This window comes from Apus apus, chromosome W (assembly GCF_020740795.1).
Source record: "Apus apus isolate bApuApu2 chromosome W, bApuApu2.pri.cur, whole genome shotgun sequence".
Lineage (NCBI taxonomy): Eukaryota > Metazoa > Chordata > Aves > Apodiformes > Apodidae > Apus > Apus apus.
In genome coordinates, this window is record NC_067311.1 from 10,701,442 (window position 1) to 10,715,258 (window position 13,817).

The following is a 13,817-nucleotide window of genomic DNA, read 5'->3' on the forward strand; positions in this document are numbered from 1 at the left end:
CTGTTTCCTCTCTGCTGTATTGTATTATTTTCCAGCAGACACCTGGTATGTTGAAGTCCCCCACAAGAACAAGGGCTAGTGATAGTGAGACTTCTCCCAGCTGCTTATAGAATATTTCATCTGTAACATTATGTAGAGTGGTAGTGTGCACTTCAGCAGTACCCAGAGTATCTTAAAATGTGTTCAGAGTTATTGCTAAATAATTCTGAAAAGGAAGTAGCAAACAATGCAGATGCATGAAAAGCTTTACAAGTAAAGAAAGGTTTCCAGACATTTATTTCTGGAATTATACACCAGGTATTAAAGTACAACAAATACAAAATAATGCTGAAAGAAATGTTTATGTTTTGTACATATTAAAACCAATGCAATAATAGCAATTTCCTCTTGAACATCTATTATTAAAAACATGTTCCGATTGTCACTAAATTTGTTGTCATGCACAGGGTTCTTTGAACTGAGAATAACTGGAATCTGTTTTATCAAGGGGACTATAACCATACCTACTGTATCTTACAATTAATATTATTTTCCTTCTTCCAATGAAAAACAGGAATAAAAAAATAGTAACCCTGTAATTATTTTATAACTTACTGTATTTAGTTTCCTTATCTGTAGACAATGCGCTTGTAGTGCTGGGCAAATAGTGTCCCTGTTGATCAGTTTATCCATTAGTTTACATTCAAATTTGAAATATTCACCTAAAGACTTTGGTTAAATTAAGCAATATCAGTATGTTCTATTTAATCTGAAGTTCTCATACATTTTTGACCCTCAGTTTAAAAAATTAAAAACAGGAAACAAATGCACAATTAATTTACCTAATAGAACACAAATCAGTATCCTTCAAGTAAATTCAGCAGTTTGACCATGACAAGAAGAAAATTAAACATTTTAAAACTTAGCACAAGAATGACACGAGTAACCAAAGTAAAGGTATTGCTATAATCACAGCACCAAGTTACACTTCTAAATGAATCAGCTATTCTCTTCAGATTCCCTGTACATAAAAAGGATACATTATCAACACTGCAATTGCCCATTATGGATTTTTGGTTTGTTTGTATGAAGAAAAATTGTGGCAGAGGACAAAGAATTCATCACAGTTTGTTATAAGCATTGTGCTTCACCAACCAAGGCAACATAATTTCTTCATATGGTTGCAATTCAGTTATCTTCATGCTGACTTTCAAAATGCAATTATTTTAATAAACAGTAACAAGTTCTCCATTTAAAATGTTTAAACTGAGAGGAAAATAATTAAGTCCAGCTTCTAAAAGAACAATTCAATAAATAGCTATTTTACATGGATAAAGTCATAGTGGTACAAATTTATGAATGTCACATCAGGCATGCACAAAAATGTTACTATACACAGTAGTCAGAAAATATTGAAATAGATATCTAAAAAGATAAGAATGTACATATTTACAAAATCTTGCAAATTATTGCCTCATTTTAATAAGGAATTAAAAGTAAATTATACCAGCTAGCTAGCCAACAGGTTAAATAAGATCAGTATTTAAAAATCTATTAGACTAGCTGGCATTAATTTTTCTCTCATAATTTTATGAATTTTGGTCAAAAATCTTTAGTTATTTAATAAAGTGTCCATTCAACTTGCTGACAACCCAAACCTTAGACAAGTCTGTCTACATTAAGAGCCCAGCAATGCATAGATAAATTGAATATATTACTGCATCAGCTAATGAGAATGGGCATGTTCATTTAAGTGCAACTGGTATAAGCATTCAGTCATCTTTGTATAATGATATTTATACAGACCAACCACTCACTGTAAACCCATAAACTTGAATGTATAGCAATGAAAGATTATGGCCAGTATTTTACAAAATTACATAAAATGTGTTGATTCATAAACAAAAGAAACAAGGTACACAGTTCAGCACAAAACTCAGCAACAAGAAGCTGACAACTTGGCTAAAAATGTCAGAGTACAACACAGGGCCAAGGCTACCCATTATTTACTGTGTACTTACTAGAATTACATTTCAAATGTATAAGTTAAGAACTGATTACAAAATTATCTTTACTTTTGTCCCCTGTGCTAAACTAATTTGTTTTAATATGGTAAATATGCCATTGCATAAATGCTTCAAAGCGACCTTCATTACAGTAAATGTAAAGAAAACTCCATACACTGCATCCAAAATTCAGGATGTCAATGCAGTTCACAGTATGCATAATAAATACCCTCTTCCCTTTCTAAAATTAAAGTCACTACTTTCTAATTACTCAGCATAACCTTGAAGCTACTATTACAAATATCAGCAACACAAGCTTAATCACTTCAATAATGAAAACAAGTTAGTGGCAATTAAATTGGTAATACAAACAGTGCAAAGAAAAAGTATGGAGGGAAAAGGGTAATCCTACCAAAGTAATGTTCTCTTAGAAGAAATAGAAAAAGCATTTGCAAGACAAACTTTGTGGATGGCTAAATTGCACTCAACGTACAAAATTAAAAAAAAATGTGGTCAAATAGTTGCTTTTATGGGAAACACTAACTCACCCTTTCCTGTTTGACCAATGTAGTGAAGTGTCATTTTTGAGCCAATGACTTGCCAAAACAGAAAACTGCAATCCACACTGAAGAAAAACTTTCAAACATGTACTTCAAGGTTCTACTACTTCTATATAAACAAGATAGTCCCTCAAAACTTTAACACTTTGAACTGCAGTGTTCCAAACTATTTAAGATGTCTTCCAAAATGTAGACTGTTTAGTCTTAAATCCTAAGGTGTGCAGACTGTAGCTTTATACATCAGCTATCTTAGGAAAATTAAGTTATACAGGTGCATTCATCTTCAAAGTTGTGAACCAAACCCATCCAAATACCTAAAATGCATCTGTTTAAGCCAGTTTTAAGCCATTAAGTTTAAAGTACACATAACTCTGGCAGCATAATTACTTCTGTGTAAGGTAGCCATGGCCTATAATTTTGCAACAGCATCCAGGTTTTCATACTTTACTCATGTTAAGTCCCTTGTGCTAGCTTCCACCAAGACGAATTTGCTGTTTTTTAAACTGAAGTGCTCTAGTTTAGTATCACATGAGGGATGGTTCAATTTAAAAAATATGCTAGTATGTTTGTGCAGTTTAACTTAAAGAAAGAAACCCATCCCTGCCTGTACAAGAAAAAAATAAAATGCTACATTGAGCAAGGATCAGGATCAGTACCTGTAAACATTGTTATTACACTGCATCCATTATGGCAAAAGTAACTTAGACTAAAAAGCCACTCCAATCAGTTCAGAACTTCTGTGCTGGTATTGAAATTGTGACCTCTGTCTACAGGCTTTTTAAAAAATTGAAGCAGAGCTTAAAGCTGCACCACAGTTCTCTTAGTTCTAAAATCCGTTGAACGTTTCCACATTTATGGACTGAAAAAAGAAATTATTCTTGATAAATCAAGATATAGTTCTATACATAAAAAGACATCACTGATGTCATAAAGGTCAAACTTCCAGTGAAAGACTAAAACAAACCTGATAGCTCCCATCAAGTTTACTACTACTGCATAAAGTACTCACTGTTTAGTTTTCCACAGTCATTCTGAGTGAAGAGCAGCATGTTGGTGAAGAGCATGAGTGCTGATAAAACCATTTGTCTCATTTGCAGATAGACTGCTGAAGTCAGCCACTGAAACAGCCATTTTAGCACTGGTAATATGGTGCGTGTGGTTCTCAAAGTCCACACCAAGGTTATTTACAGACACATCATTAATTAAAGATTCTGGGACAGCAATTCCCATTTTCAATCTCTTCACAGGTCTTTCTGTCTCCTCACTGCACATGTTCATTTGGTTTAGCTCTGAATGATAAAAGCCAGTCTCAAATAAATTGAAACAGTCACTTTCACCGTTGCTAGGCAAGCTAAGCAATTCTTCTGTTCCAATAGGCACATGATTAACTGGTGCTCGGGGTAAGCTGTCCATAGGAGGTAAGGTGTCATCCAGACAGTTCACATCTGAAGTGTGGCAGACTGTAGCTACACTGTTTGTCAATGCTGGAAAAAAAAAGTTGAACGTAAAACGTAAATGAAATAGTTTATATAGTTATAATAAAAAGGTTTTTTGTTTTTTAGTTGAGCTTCCGCCCCCCCCCCCTTGAATTACCTGTCAACTCATTGGCAGTGATAGAGTTCAGAATACTTAGCTGTTGATCAGGAATGGTTTCTGTTCGAGTATTAGATGTTACAGCTGAAGAATGTACTGCTCCACCAAGGGCTTCTGCTTCATCTACCAAACGATCCATGTAGTCCCTTAAAGAAGATGCCATTAATGGATTATTTAACAGGAAAACAAAGCCTAAAAATTATGACTGATTTAATTTCACAGAATCATCATGGTTGGATAGGACCTATAAGATCAGACTCCAACCGTCAACACAAAACAACAAAATTAAAAAAAAAAAACCCACATAACCTTGGCCACTAGAGCATGTCCTGAAGTGCCACATCTACACAGATCTTGAATACCTCCAGGGATGGTGACTCAACCACCTCCCTGGGCAGGCTGTTCCAGTGCCTGACCACTCATTCAGTACAGAAATTCTTCCTAATATCCAATCTAAACCTCCCCTGCTGCAACTTCAGGCCATTTCCTCTGGTCCTGTTGTTATTTACTTGGGAGAAGAGGCCAACATCTACCTCACTACAGCCTCCTTTCAGGTAGTTGTAGAGGGCCATGAGGTCTCCCCTCAGCCTCCTTCAGACTACACAATCCCAGTTCCCTCAGCCGCTCCTTGTATGACTTGTTCTCTAGACCCTTGACCAGCTTAGTTACTCTCCTCTGGACACGCTCCAGCACCTCAATGTTCTCCTTATAGTGAGGGGCCTAGAACTGAACACAGCACTCAAGGTGCAGTCTCAACCGAGGCCGAGTACAGGCATGATCACTTCCCTATTCCTCAGGCTTTTCCTCATCCTTGGTTGCAATGTTCCCCCTTGCATCCAGTAAAGGATGGAGATTCTCTCTGGCTCTGTTTTTATTACTGATGTGTTTGTATCCAGCCTTCCTGGACCCCTTTGCCCTTCAGGACTCTCTCCCAAGGGACTCTCAACCAGTGTCCTGAACAGGCCAAAGTCTGCCCTCCAGAAGTCCAAGGTGGAGGTTTTACTAACTCCCCTCCTTACATCAGTAAGAATTGAGAACTTCACCATTTCATGGTCACTAAGCCCAAGACTGTGTCCAACCAACACATCTCCCACTAGTCTGTGCTGGTTTTGTTTGGCAGGATTTTTTGGTAGTGGGGGAAGGGCCACAAGGGTGGCTCCTGTAAGAAGCTGAGAAGCTCCCCCTGCTCCAAAACCAGCTAACCAAGGAGCCTTTAGAGAGACAATAGATGAACCTCTGCGATTAACATACAAAAGAACAGATATAAGACCTGAGCAGAGCGAGGAGAGGCAGAGCAGTACCCGAGGTTGGTGAGGAAGAAGGGGAAGAAGGTGCCCTAGCAGAAGTTTCCCTGCAACCCATGGCAAGATGGCAGGCTGTCTCCCTGCACTCATGGAGGAACGTGGTGGAACATTCCCTGGGGGCGCCAGGAGGGGTGAACTTGGCCAGTGGACCTGGATTTGCTGTCAGTGGATTATGCAGCTGTGGAAGGCCCTGGCACCAGGAGAGGTGACTGTTCCCGAAGCAGCCCATGACTCTGTGGGAAGCCCACACTGGAGCAGCTTGCTCCTGACCTCATGGGAAGGACTCATGAAGGACAGGTTCAGGAAGGAATCATGAAGCAGAGGTTCATGGAGGACCCCATGGGGAAGCAGGGGAGGGCTGTAAGGAATCCTTCTTCCTGAGGAGGAAGGAGCAACAGGAAGCACCAGCCTGTGAACTGACTCTAAACCCCATCCCCTGTCCCCCTGTGCCACTGGGGGGAAGGAGGGAGAGAAATTGGGAACAAAGTGATTTGGGCCTGGGAAGACGGGAGGGGTGGTGGTAACATATGTAAACACTGCTCTTTGTGTTGTCTGTGTCCTGTGTGCATCTGATTAATGTGAAATTATTATTTTTCCCCAAGTTGAGTCTGTTTTGCCCAGGACCTTAAATTGGTGAATAACCTTCCTTGCCCTTTGTCTCGACCCATGAGCTCCTAATTGGCCTTTGTCTTCCCCATCCTGGGAGGGAAGGGAAGTATCTTTGTTGTTGTGTCAGGCCCAAACCACGACATACTCCTTCTCTGTTTGTGAACAGTTCTAGCGAGGCACCTCCCCTGGTAGTCTCATTTACCATTTGTGTCAGGAAGTTATTTTCCATACACTCAAGGAACCTCCTAGACTGTTTCTTCTCTGCTGTGTTATATTTCCAGCAGACACACAGCAGGTCGAATTCCCCCACCGGAACAAGGGCTGGTGATTGCAAGACTTCTGCCAGCTACTTATAGAATATTTCATCTGCATCCTCATCCTGGTTGAGTGGTCTATAACAAACTCCCAGCACAGTATCTGCTTTATTCGCCTTCCCATTCATCCTTTCCCATAAACACTCAATTTTATAATCATAGAATCATAGAATCTTAGGGGTTGGAAGGGACCTCGAAAGATCATCTAGTCCAACCCCCCCTGCTAGAGCAGGGTCACCTAGAGCACATCACACAAGAACGCATCCAGATGGGTTTTGAATGTCTCCAGTGAAGGAGACTCCACAACCTCCCTGGGCAGCCTGTTCCAGTGCTCTGTCACTCTCACAGTAAAAAAATTTTTTCGTATATTCACCTTGAACCTCCTATGCTCCAATTTCCACCCATTACCCCTTGTCCTATCACTGGTCATCACTGAGAAAAGCCTAACTCCATCTCCCTGACACTCACCCCTTACGTATTTGTAAACATTAATGAGGTCACCCCTCAGTCTCCTTTTCTCCAAGCTAAAGAGACCCAGCTCCCTCAGCCTCTCCTCATAAGGGAGATGTTCTACTCCCTTAATCATCTTTGTAGCTCTGCGCTGGACTCTCTCAAGCAGATCCCTGTCCTTCTTGAACTGAGGGGCCCAGAACTGGACACAATACTCCAGATGCGGCCTCACCAATGCAGAATAAAGAGGTAGGAGAATCTCTCTTGACCTACTAACCACACCCTTTCTAATGCACCCCAGGATGCCGTTGGCCTTCTTGGCCACAAGGGCACATTGCTGGCTCATGGTCATCCTCCTGTCTACCAGGATTCCCAGGTCCCTTTCTCCTACACTGCTCTCAAGCAGGTCAGCCCCCAACCTGTACTGGTGCATGGTGTTTTTCTTCCCCAAATGCAGAACTCTACACTTGCCCTTGTTGAACTTCATCATGTTTCTCCCTGCCCAACTCTCCAGCCTAAGTCCCTCTGAATGGCAGCACAGCCTTCTGGTGTGTCAGCCACTCCTCCCAGCTTAGTGTCATCAGCAAACTTGCTGAGGGTACATTCTATACCCTCATCCAGGTCATTGATGAAGATGTTGAACAACACCGGTCCCAGTACCGACCCCTGAGGGACTCCACTGGTCACACACCTCCAACCAGATTCTGCCCCATTGACTACAACTCTCTGACTCCTTCCTTTCAACCAGTTCTTGATCCATCTCACTACCTGATCACCAAACCCATACCTGATCAACTTATCTACAAGGATGCTGTGAGAGACAGTGTCAAATGCTTTACTGAAATCAAGGTATACCACATCTACCGCTCTACCATCATCTATCCACCTAGTAATTTCCTCATAGAAGGCTATGAGGTTAGTCAAACATGATTTACCCTTGATAAAACCATGCTGACTGCTCCTGATGACCCCCATATCCTTGATATGCCTGGAGATAGTGACAAGAACAAGTTGTTCCATCACCTTTCCAGGGATGGAGGTGAGGCTGACCGGTCTATAGTTACCCGGGTCCTCCTTCTTGCCCTTCTTGTAGACTGGTGTGACATTTGCTATCCTCCAGTCCTCAGGCACCTCTCCTGTTACCCATGACTTACCAAAGATTTGTACCATAATCAAGCTCTATCCAATCCAAACACTCCCTAACATATAGAGCCACATCACCACCTCTCCTTCCTTGCCTTTCCCTTCTGAAGAGCTTATATCCATTCATTGCAGCATTCCAGTCATGACAGTTGTCCCACCATGTTTCCATGATAGCAACTACCTCATAGCTGTCCTGCAGCACGATGGCTTCCAGCTCCTCCTGTTTGTTGCCCATGCTAGGTGTGGTAGCATAGATGCACTTGAACTGGGCTATTGATTTCACCTCCATCCTTGGCACTTCACCCATAGGCTCATCTCTGGTGGGCCTGGTTTTATCCCCCTCCCCCTTCAAGTCTAGTTTAAAGCCCTGTGCATGAGCCTTGCTAACTCTTGCCCTAGTACCCTTTTCCCCCTGTGAGATAGGGTTTTCCCATCCGTCGCCAGCAGGCCCACTGTCTTGTAAATCAAACTACGGTCAAAACCCCCAAGTCCTGCTGGCAGCACCAGGTTTGGAGCCAGTTGCCATAGCTACTGCAGAATTACACTGCAATGATGGGAAGAAAAAAACAACATTCCACATTTACAATTTGCAACAGAAAACATATTCCAAGCATCTTTTACTTACGTAACTCCTGGATGATGGTTGTATCTCTTCTTTCCAAATCTTGTTTGCTGAGCAAAGTAATCATAACGTTCTGACTTTTTCCACATGTAATAGAAAGCCACACACTCAGCAACTGTTCTGGTTCTTACCTAGAAGAAGGCGAGAAGAACTGACAAGATTAATGCAAATAATTATGTTTTGTCATCTCTCCAGTCCCCATATGTCTGCAATATTGTTAGTTTTACTGTTCTAGTATCTGGAAGAAACCAAATCAGGAGACTTGAAAGAAATCTACAGTTTCAAATGTCTTTAATGAGAGGGTGGTCAAACACTGGAACAGGCTTCCTAGAGAGATGGTCAATGCCCCATCCCTATCAGTGTTTAAGAGACATTGGGACAATGCCCTTAATACCATGCTGTAACTTTAGGTCAGCCCTGAAGTGGTCAGGCAGTTGAACTAGACAATCGTTCCTTCCAACTGAAATATTATATTATATTCTATTGTAAATATTACATCTGTTCTATTGTATGCATTATTATTGTTTGTTTTTCTTTTTTAACCTAGATTGAAACTCTATCTACATCTGAAGCATTTCAGTTCTTAACCTAAATAACAATTTTTTAAACTATAAGACAGTATCTCTTACAATGGAAAAAACTGAGCAAACCAATGACCTAAGAGAAGTGAAGCAGAAAAGACTGGGTACTTAGACAAATTCTGGTCCATAGTGACAGGAAAGATCAACTCATGTGCTTTGTTGCATTTTGGAAAAAATAAATTATTTTTTTGTATCTCTGGTGAATTACTGTTTATTGGTAAGGTCCATTTAAAATTTGAACCACCCAAATATTTATCACAGGACAGGTTAAGCTGTTTATTGAGCAGGACTAGCTGACTGTTGTTGAACAGCAACCACAATCCTATAAAGTTTACCTGAAATACAACAAAACCACCAGCCTTCTAAAGAAAAAACCTGTCATGGTTTGACCCCAGCTGACAACTAAGCACCACACAGCCACTTGCTCACTCCCCTAGTGGGATGGGGAAGGAAGAATCAGAAGGATAAAAGTGAGAAATCTCGTGGGTTTAGATAGTTTAATAATAAAAATACAATTTTAAATTTAAAAAGAAAAAGTAAGAAAATAAAACCCAAGAAAAACAAGTGATGCAAAAGAAAAAAAATGCTTGCTACCAACCTACCGATGCTCAGCCAGTCCCCAAGCAATGGGAGGCCCCACCAACCTTCACCCCCCAGTTTCTTTGCTAAGCATGAAGTCATATAGTATGAAATATCCCTTTGCTCAGCTGGGGTCAGCTGTCCCAGCTGTGCCCCCTGTCAACTTCTTGTGCACCCCCAGCCTACTTGCTGGTAGGGTGGTGTGAGAACTAGAAAAGGCCTTGACACTGTGTAAGCACTGCTCAGCAGTAACTAAAACATCCCTGTATTATCAACACAGTTTTCAGCACAAAACCAAAACATAGCCCCATACTAGCTACTATGAAGAAAATTAACTCTATCCCAGCCAAAACCAGTGCAAAACCTCAAGGTGGTATCAAAACATACAGGAGATGAACAGAAAGTTTGGAAACATCTGTACCGTCAGATGTACCAAATGTTACAGATATTTAATTAAAAAACAACAACAACAACAAACACAATCAAACAAAACTAAAAAAAAACCTAAAAAATCCAATTCTTATTCTTCAGGCACAGAAGAGTCAATCAGAAGCAATCCAGATCAAGATTAGAAATCCTTTGTTGGCCAAAAACCAAAGTACTGATGGATGACTACACTTTCTGAAAAAGAGCTAAGCCTGTTTCTGTAGAATTACACCTTCCTAGTGACAAAAATAATTAAAGAAGCATTTTCCCCTCCCACAGTCATAGTATGGAAATACTGTACTAGGAGAGGCAGACATTTAAACTAATATAAATATATAAATTGAAGTAATGTCAATATCAGTTGATTTCAGAAATAATATATTGACTCATCTTGCAACACCTAGCTTTTCCAATGACACTGGAGGTAAAATTAGCACAAAAATGGCAAGTTGGTTTTAGTATGTTGGTTCTTATTTCACTGTTCTGCAGGGCTTCTGAAAAATGCATTGCTTTTACAAATTTTCAGCATTGTATCATCTACCAATTCTCCCATTTAACTGTAAAATACTAACCTTGTTTTTCTGTATGAGATGAAAATCTTTTCCGTAAATCAGAAGCGCATGTTCAAAGCTTCTGCATTCTTCTTCTGTCCATGCTGTCATCTCTTCTAGACAATTGCAAAAGTATCATGATACTTATTTTCACTCACTAATTTTGTACAGAGAATAAAATATTTGTGTTGCTAATGCATGAATATCCAAATGCACTCTAAAAAAACCAACAGTTCAGTTATTTAGACCCATGTTCCTTCCTCTACTGTACAGATATCCTACCTGAAATCTAACATTCTTGTTTATAAAGACTCATAAGAGTGATTTCTGAAATCTTTTATCCTGGAGGGCAAAGAACATTCAAAAGACTTGATTTATTCTTTCTTAAGAAGTTTGTCATCAAAAAAACAAGATTTGATAACATCACTGAGATATCAGCAAGATTATTTTTCTGAACATTTCTTCTTGCATTGGATACAAAGAACAGTAGCTGTTAGAACGCAAGTGTGAAGGAACAATTTTTTTAAAATAAAATTGAATTTAAGTTCTACAAATTAAAAAAACATATCTAAAAATCACTAAAAAAGAATAAGAGTGTTAAAACAACGTAGCTCAAAAGTATTTGAGTATGTCAGTTTTGTCTCAAGTATTGTTGCTTCCCTATCTTGATGCTGGCTTTATGTCTATATATAACAAAGGAGGGATATTTCAGGTATCTTACATTCATAATAATGATCAGCTGTCATTTAAAGCCAATGGGAAAAAACCCAAACAAACCCAAAAAACAACCATCAAACACATTTCAAAACATTTCTGGAAGTAGATGCTGGAACCAAGACCTTTCTGCTCCCAGATGAAGGTGATAATCATTTCACTACAAGGCCATGTTTTTTTTTTCCTTTTTCCCTTCTTTCTCACCCCATTAGTTTTGCATTCGTTACTACAAAGTTCTCAAGCTTCAAAGGAAAAGATCCCTGTGGAAATTTACACTATTAAGAAATTACTATATGAGATAAGGATTTTTAACTCTCATCTTGAGAATAGCAATGAACTTCAGTGGATAGAGTAGATTGTAGCACAAAAGTTACTCTAGGAGACAAGCACTAACAGTATTATCATCCATTTTTAATGAGGGCATGAATTCCATCTGAGTTGGGGTGTAGGAGTAAGTACTAGTCTTTAGGACAGAATTTGGGACTCTGACCCACAAATGGGCAGTTATTTTTCTATCCCAAAACAAGAATCTAAATCCTAGAGAGGTGTGGGGTTTAGGATACAGCCCTGCAACTGATACTTCCTTACTGTTCAGCTCTACACAATCTTTTATTGTACAAGAGCTCTCTGAGGTACTGCTCTGATATTTCTTATTGTTCCCTTAGATACTTAGCTTTCACAGCACCTAACTTGTAAACGCTCAAATTGCCTTTGGATCCCTTCTGAGTAGAGAATATCTGCCAGAATACCAATTTATACCAGGGCTCATAGTCCATTTCTACTTTATGCAACACATATATTAAAATACAGGACAAAGCACCATCTTTGCTAAGTTATAAACTCTGATTTTTATTTAAGGGAATAATAAAGTTAGGGACAAACAAGATGGAAGCTTGTTTTCAACTGTAAACTTGAGCAAATCTCTCCACACTCTACCAAAGACCTATAGAACTACATGGTAGAACCAGTTTAGGGTTGTCCCCCTGTACTCAGCATTGGTGAGGCTGCACTTCAAATACTGTATTAAATTTTGGGCATCTTACTACAAGAACATTGAGGAGCTGGAGTGTGTCCAAAGAAGAGCAATGAAGCTGTTGAAGGGTCTAGAGATCAAGTCTTATAAGGAGCAGCTGAGAGAACTGGTGTTGTTTAGTCTGGAGAAAAGGAGGCTGAGGGGAGACCTTATCGCTCTCTACAAATTCCTGAAAGGAGGTTGTGGTGAGGTGGGTGTCGGTCTCTTCTCCCAAGTATCAAGCAATAGAAACCTAGCCTCAGGTTGTGCCAGAGAGGTTTAGACTGGATATTAGGAAAAATGTCTTCACAGAAAGGATTGGAACAGGCCACCTAGGGAAGTGGTTGAGTCACCATCCCTCAAGGTATTTAAAAGATGTGTAGATGTGGTGCTTAGGGACATGGTTTAGTGGTGGACTTGGCAGTGTGTGCTAGGTTAACAATTGGACTTGATGATCTTAAAGGTCTTTCACAACCTAAATGGCTTCATGATTCTATAACATAGCACAATTTTAGTGCAGTGATGAAGAGAGTGGGGCTCACTTACATATACCAGAATCAGGAGAATATAGCTGGCTAAGTGTCAGCAGATTATAATTGATCACGATCTCAAAAAGGTACAGTAATGTGGGTGAGAACTGGCTTATGGGAGCAAAATCATTACTCTCCCCATCCTTCTCCTCAGTCCGTGCTGTTGTCAAAACAGCAATGGAGGAAACGATGACACCAAGCTGTGTGGTATGGTTGATACGCCAGAGGGACGGGATGCCATCCAGAGGGACCTGGACAAGGCAGAGAAGTGGGCCCAGGTGAACCTCATGAGGTTCAACAAGGTCAAGTGCAGGATCCTGCATCTGGGCCAGGGCAACCAGTGTTACAGGCTGGGGGAAGACATGTGAGGGACCCAGCCCTCAGGACCTGCACTTGCAGGAAGTGGTGTGGAAATCCCATTGTAACCCCTCAAACAAAGTCTCATTTGCATCCCAAAAGGCCTGCCCGATAGAATGGAGAAAACCATGATGGCCTGCATATGGCCTGTGGCCTGCAGCCTGCATGTACAACAAGATAGAGGGGCTGAGGTCCACTCCAGCTGCTCAGTCTTATGACTCAATCACACTTACTCATCCTTGTGAAACAAGGAAACTAGGCCTATAAAACAGGGGACTGCAATGGTGGACTTTGGGAGCCTCACTGATACCAACTCTCCCCCATTGGCTGGCCCAGCGCTGGATCCAGGACTGGTGATTTGCTGTTATCTATCTCTCTGACTTTTCTTCTCCTAGTCTCCCTCTCTTCCTTCCTAAAATCATTTAGTAACACAACCACGATTTTTCCTCAGGTCGCGCAGCTTGAACATATACGTATTGTACTCTTG

General features: G+C 40.4%; 1 protein-coding gene across 2 annotated transcripts in view; it reads right to left on the minus strand.

Moving 5' to 3' along the window:
• Window positions 1-257: 257 nt before the first annotated feature.
• Window positions 258-13,817, minus strand: part of LOC127395178 (mesoderm induction early response protein 3-like) — a 30,925-nt gene continuing 17,365 nt past the window's right edge. Inside the window, exons 10-13 of one of the 2 annotated variants that reach the window (XM_051641724.1) lie at window positions 10,739-10,830; window positions 8,584-8,711; window positions 4,139-4,284; window positions 258-4,029 (exon numbers count right to left, since the gene is read on the minus strand). In XM_051641724.1, the coding sequence (XP_051497684.1) occupies window positions 3,572-4,029; window positions 4,139-4,284; window positions 8,584-8,711; window positions 10,739-10,830 (824 nt within the window). In that variant the 3' untranslated portion in view covers window positions 258-3,571. Of the gene's footprint in view, window positions 4,030-4,138; window positions 4,285-8,583; window positions 8,712-10,738; window positions 10,834-13,817 lie in introns of both variants that reach the window. The other variant, XM_051641723.1, reaches the window with a different exon arrangement.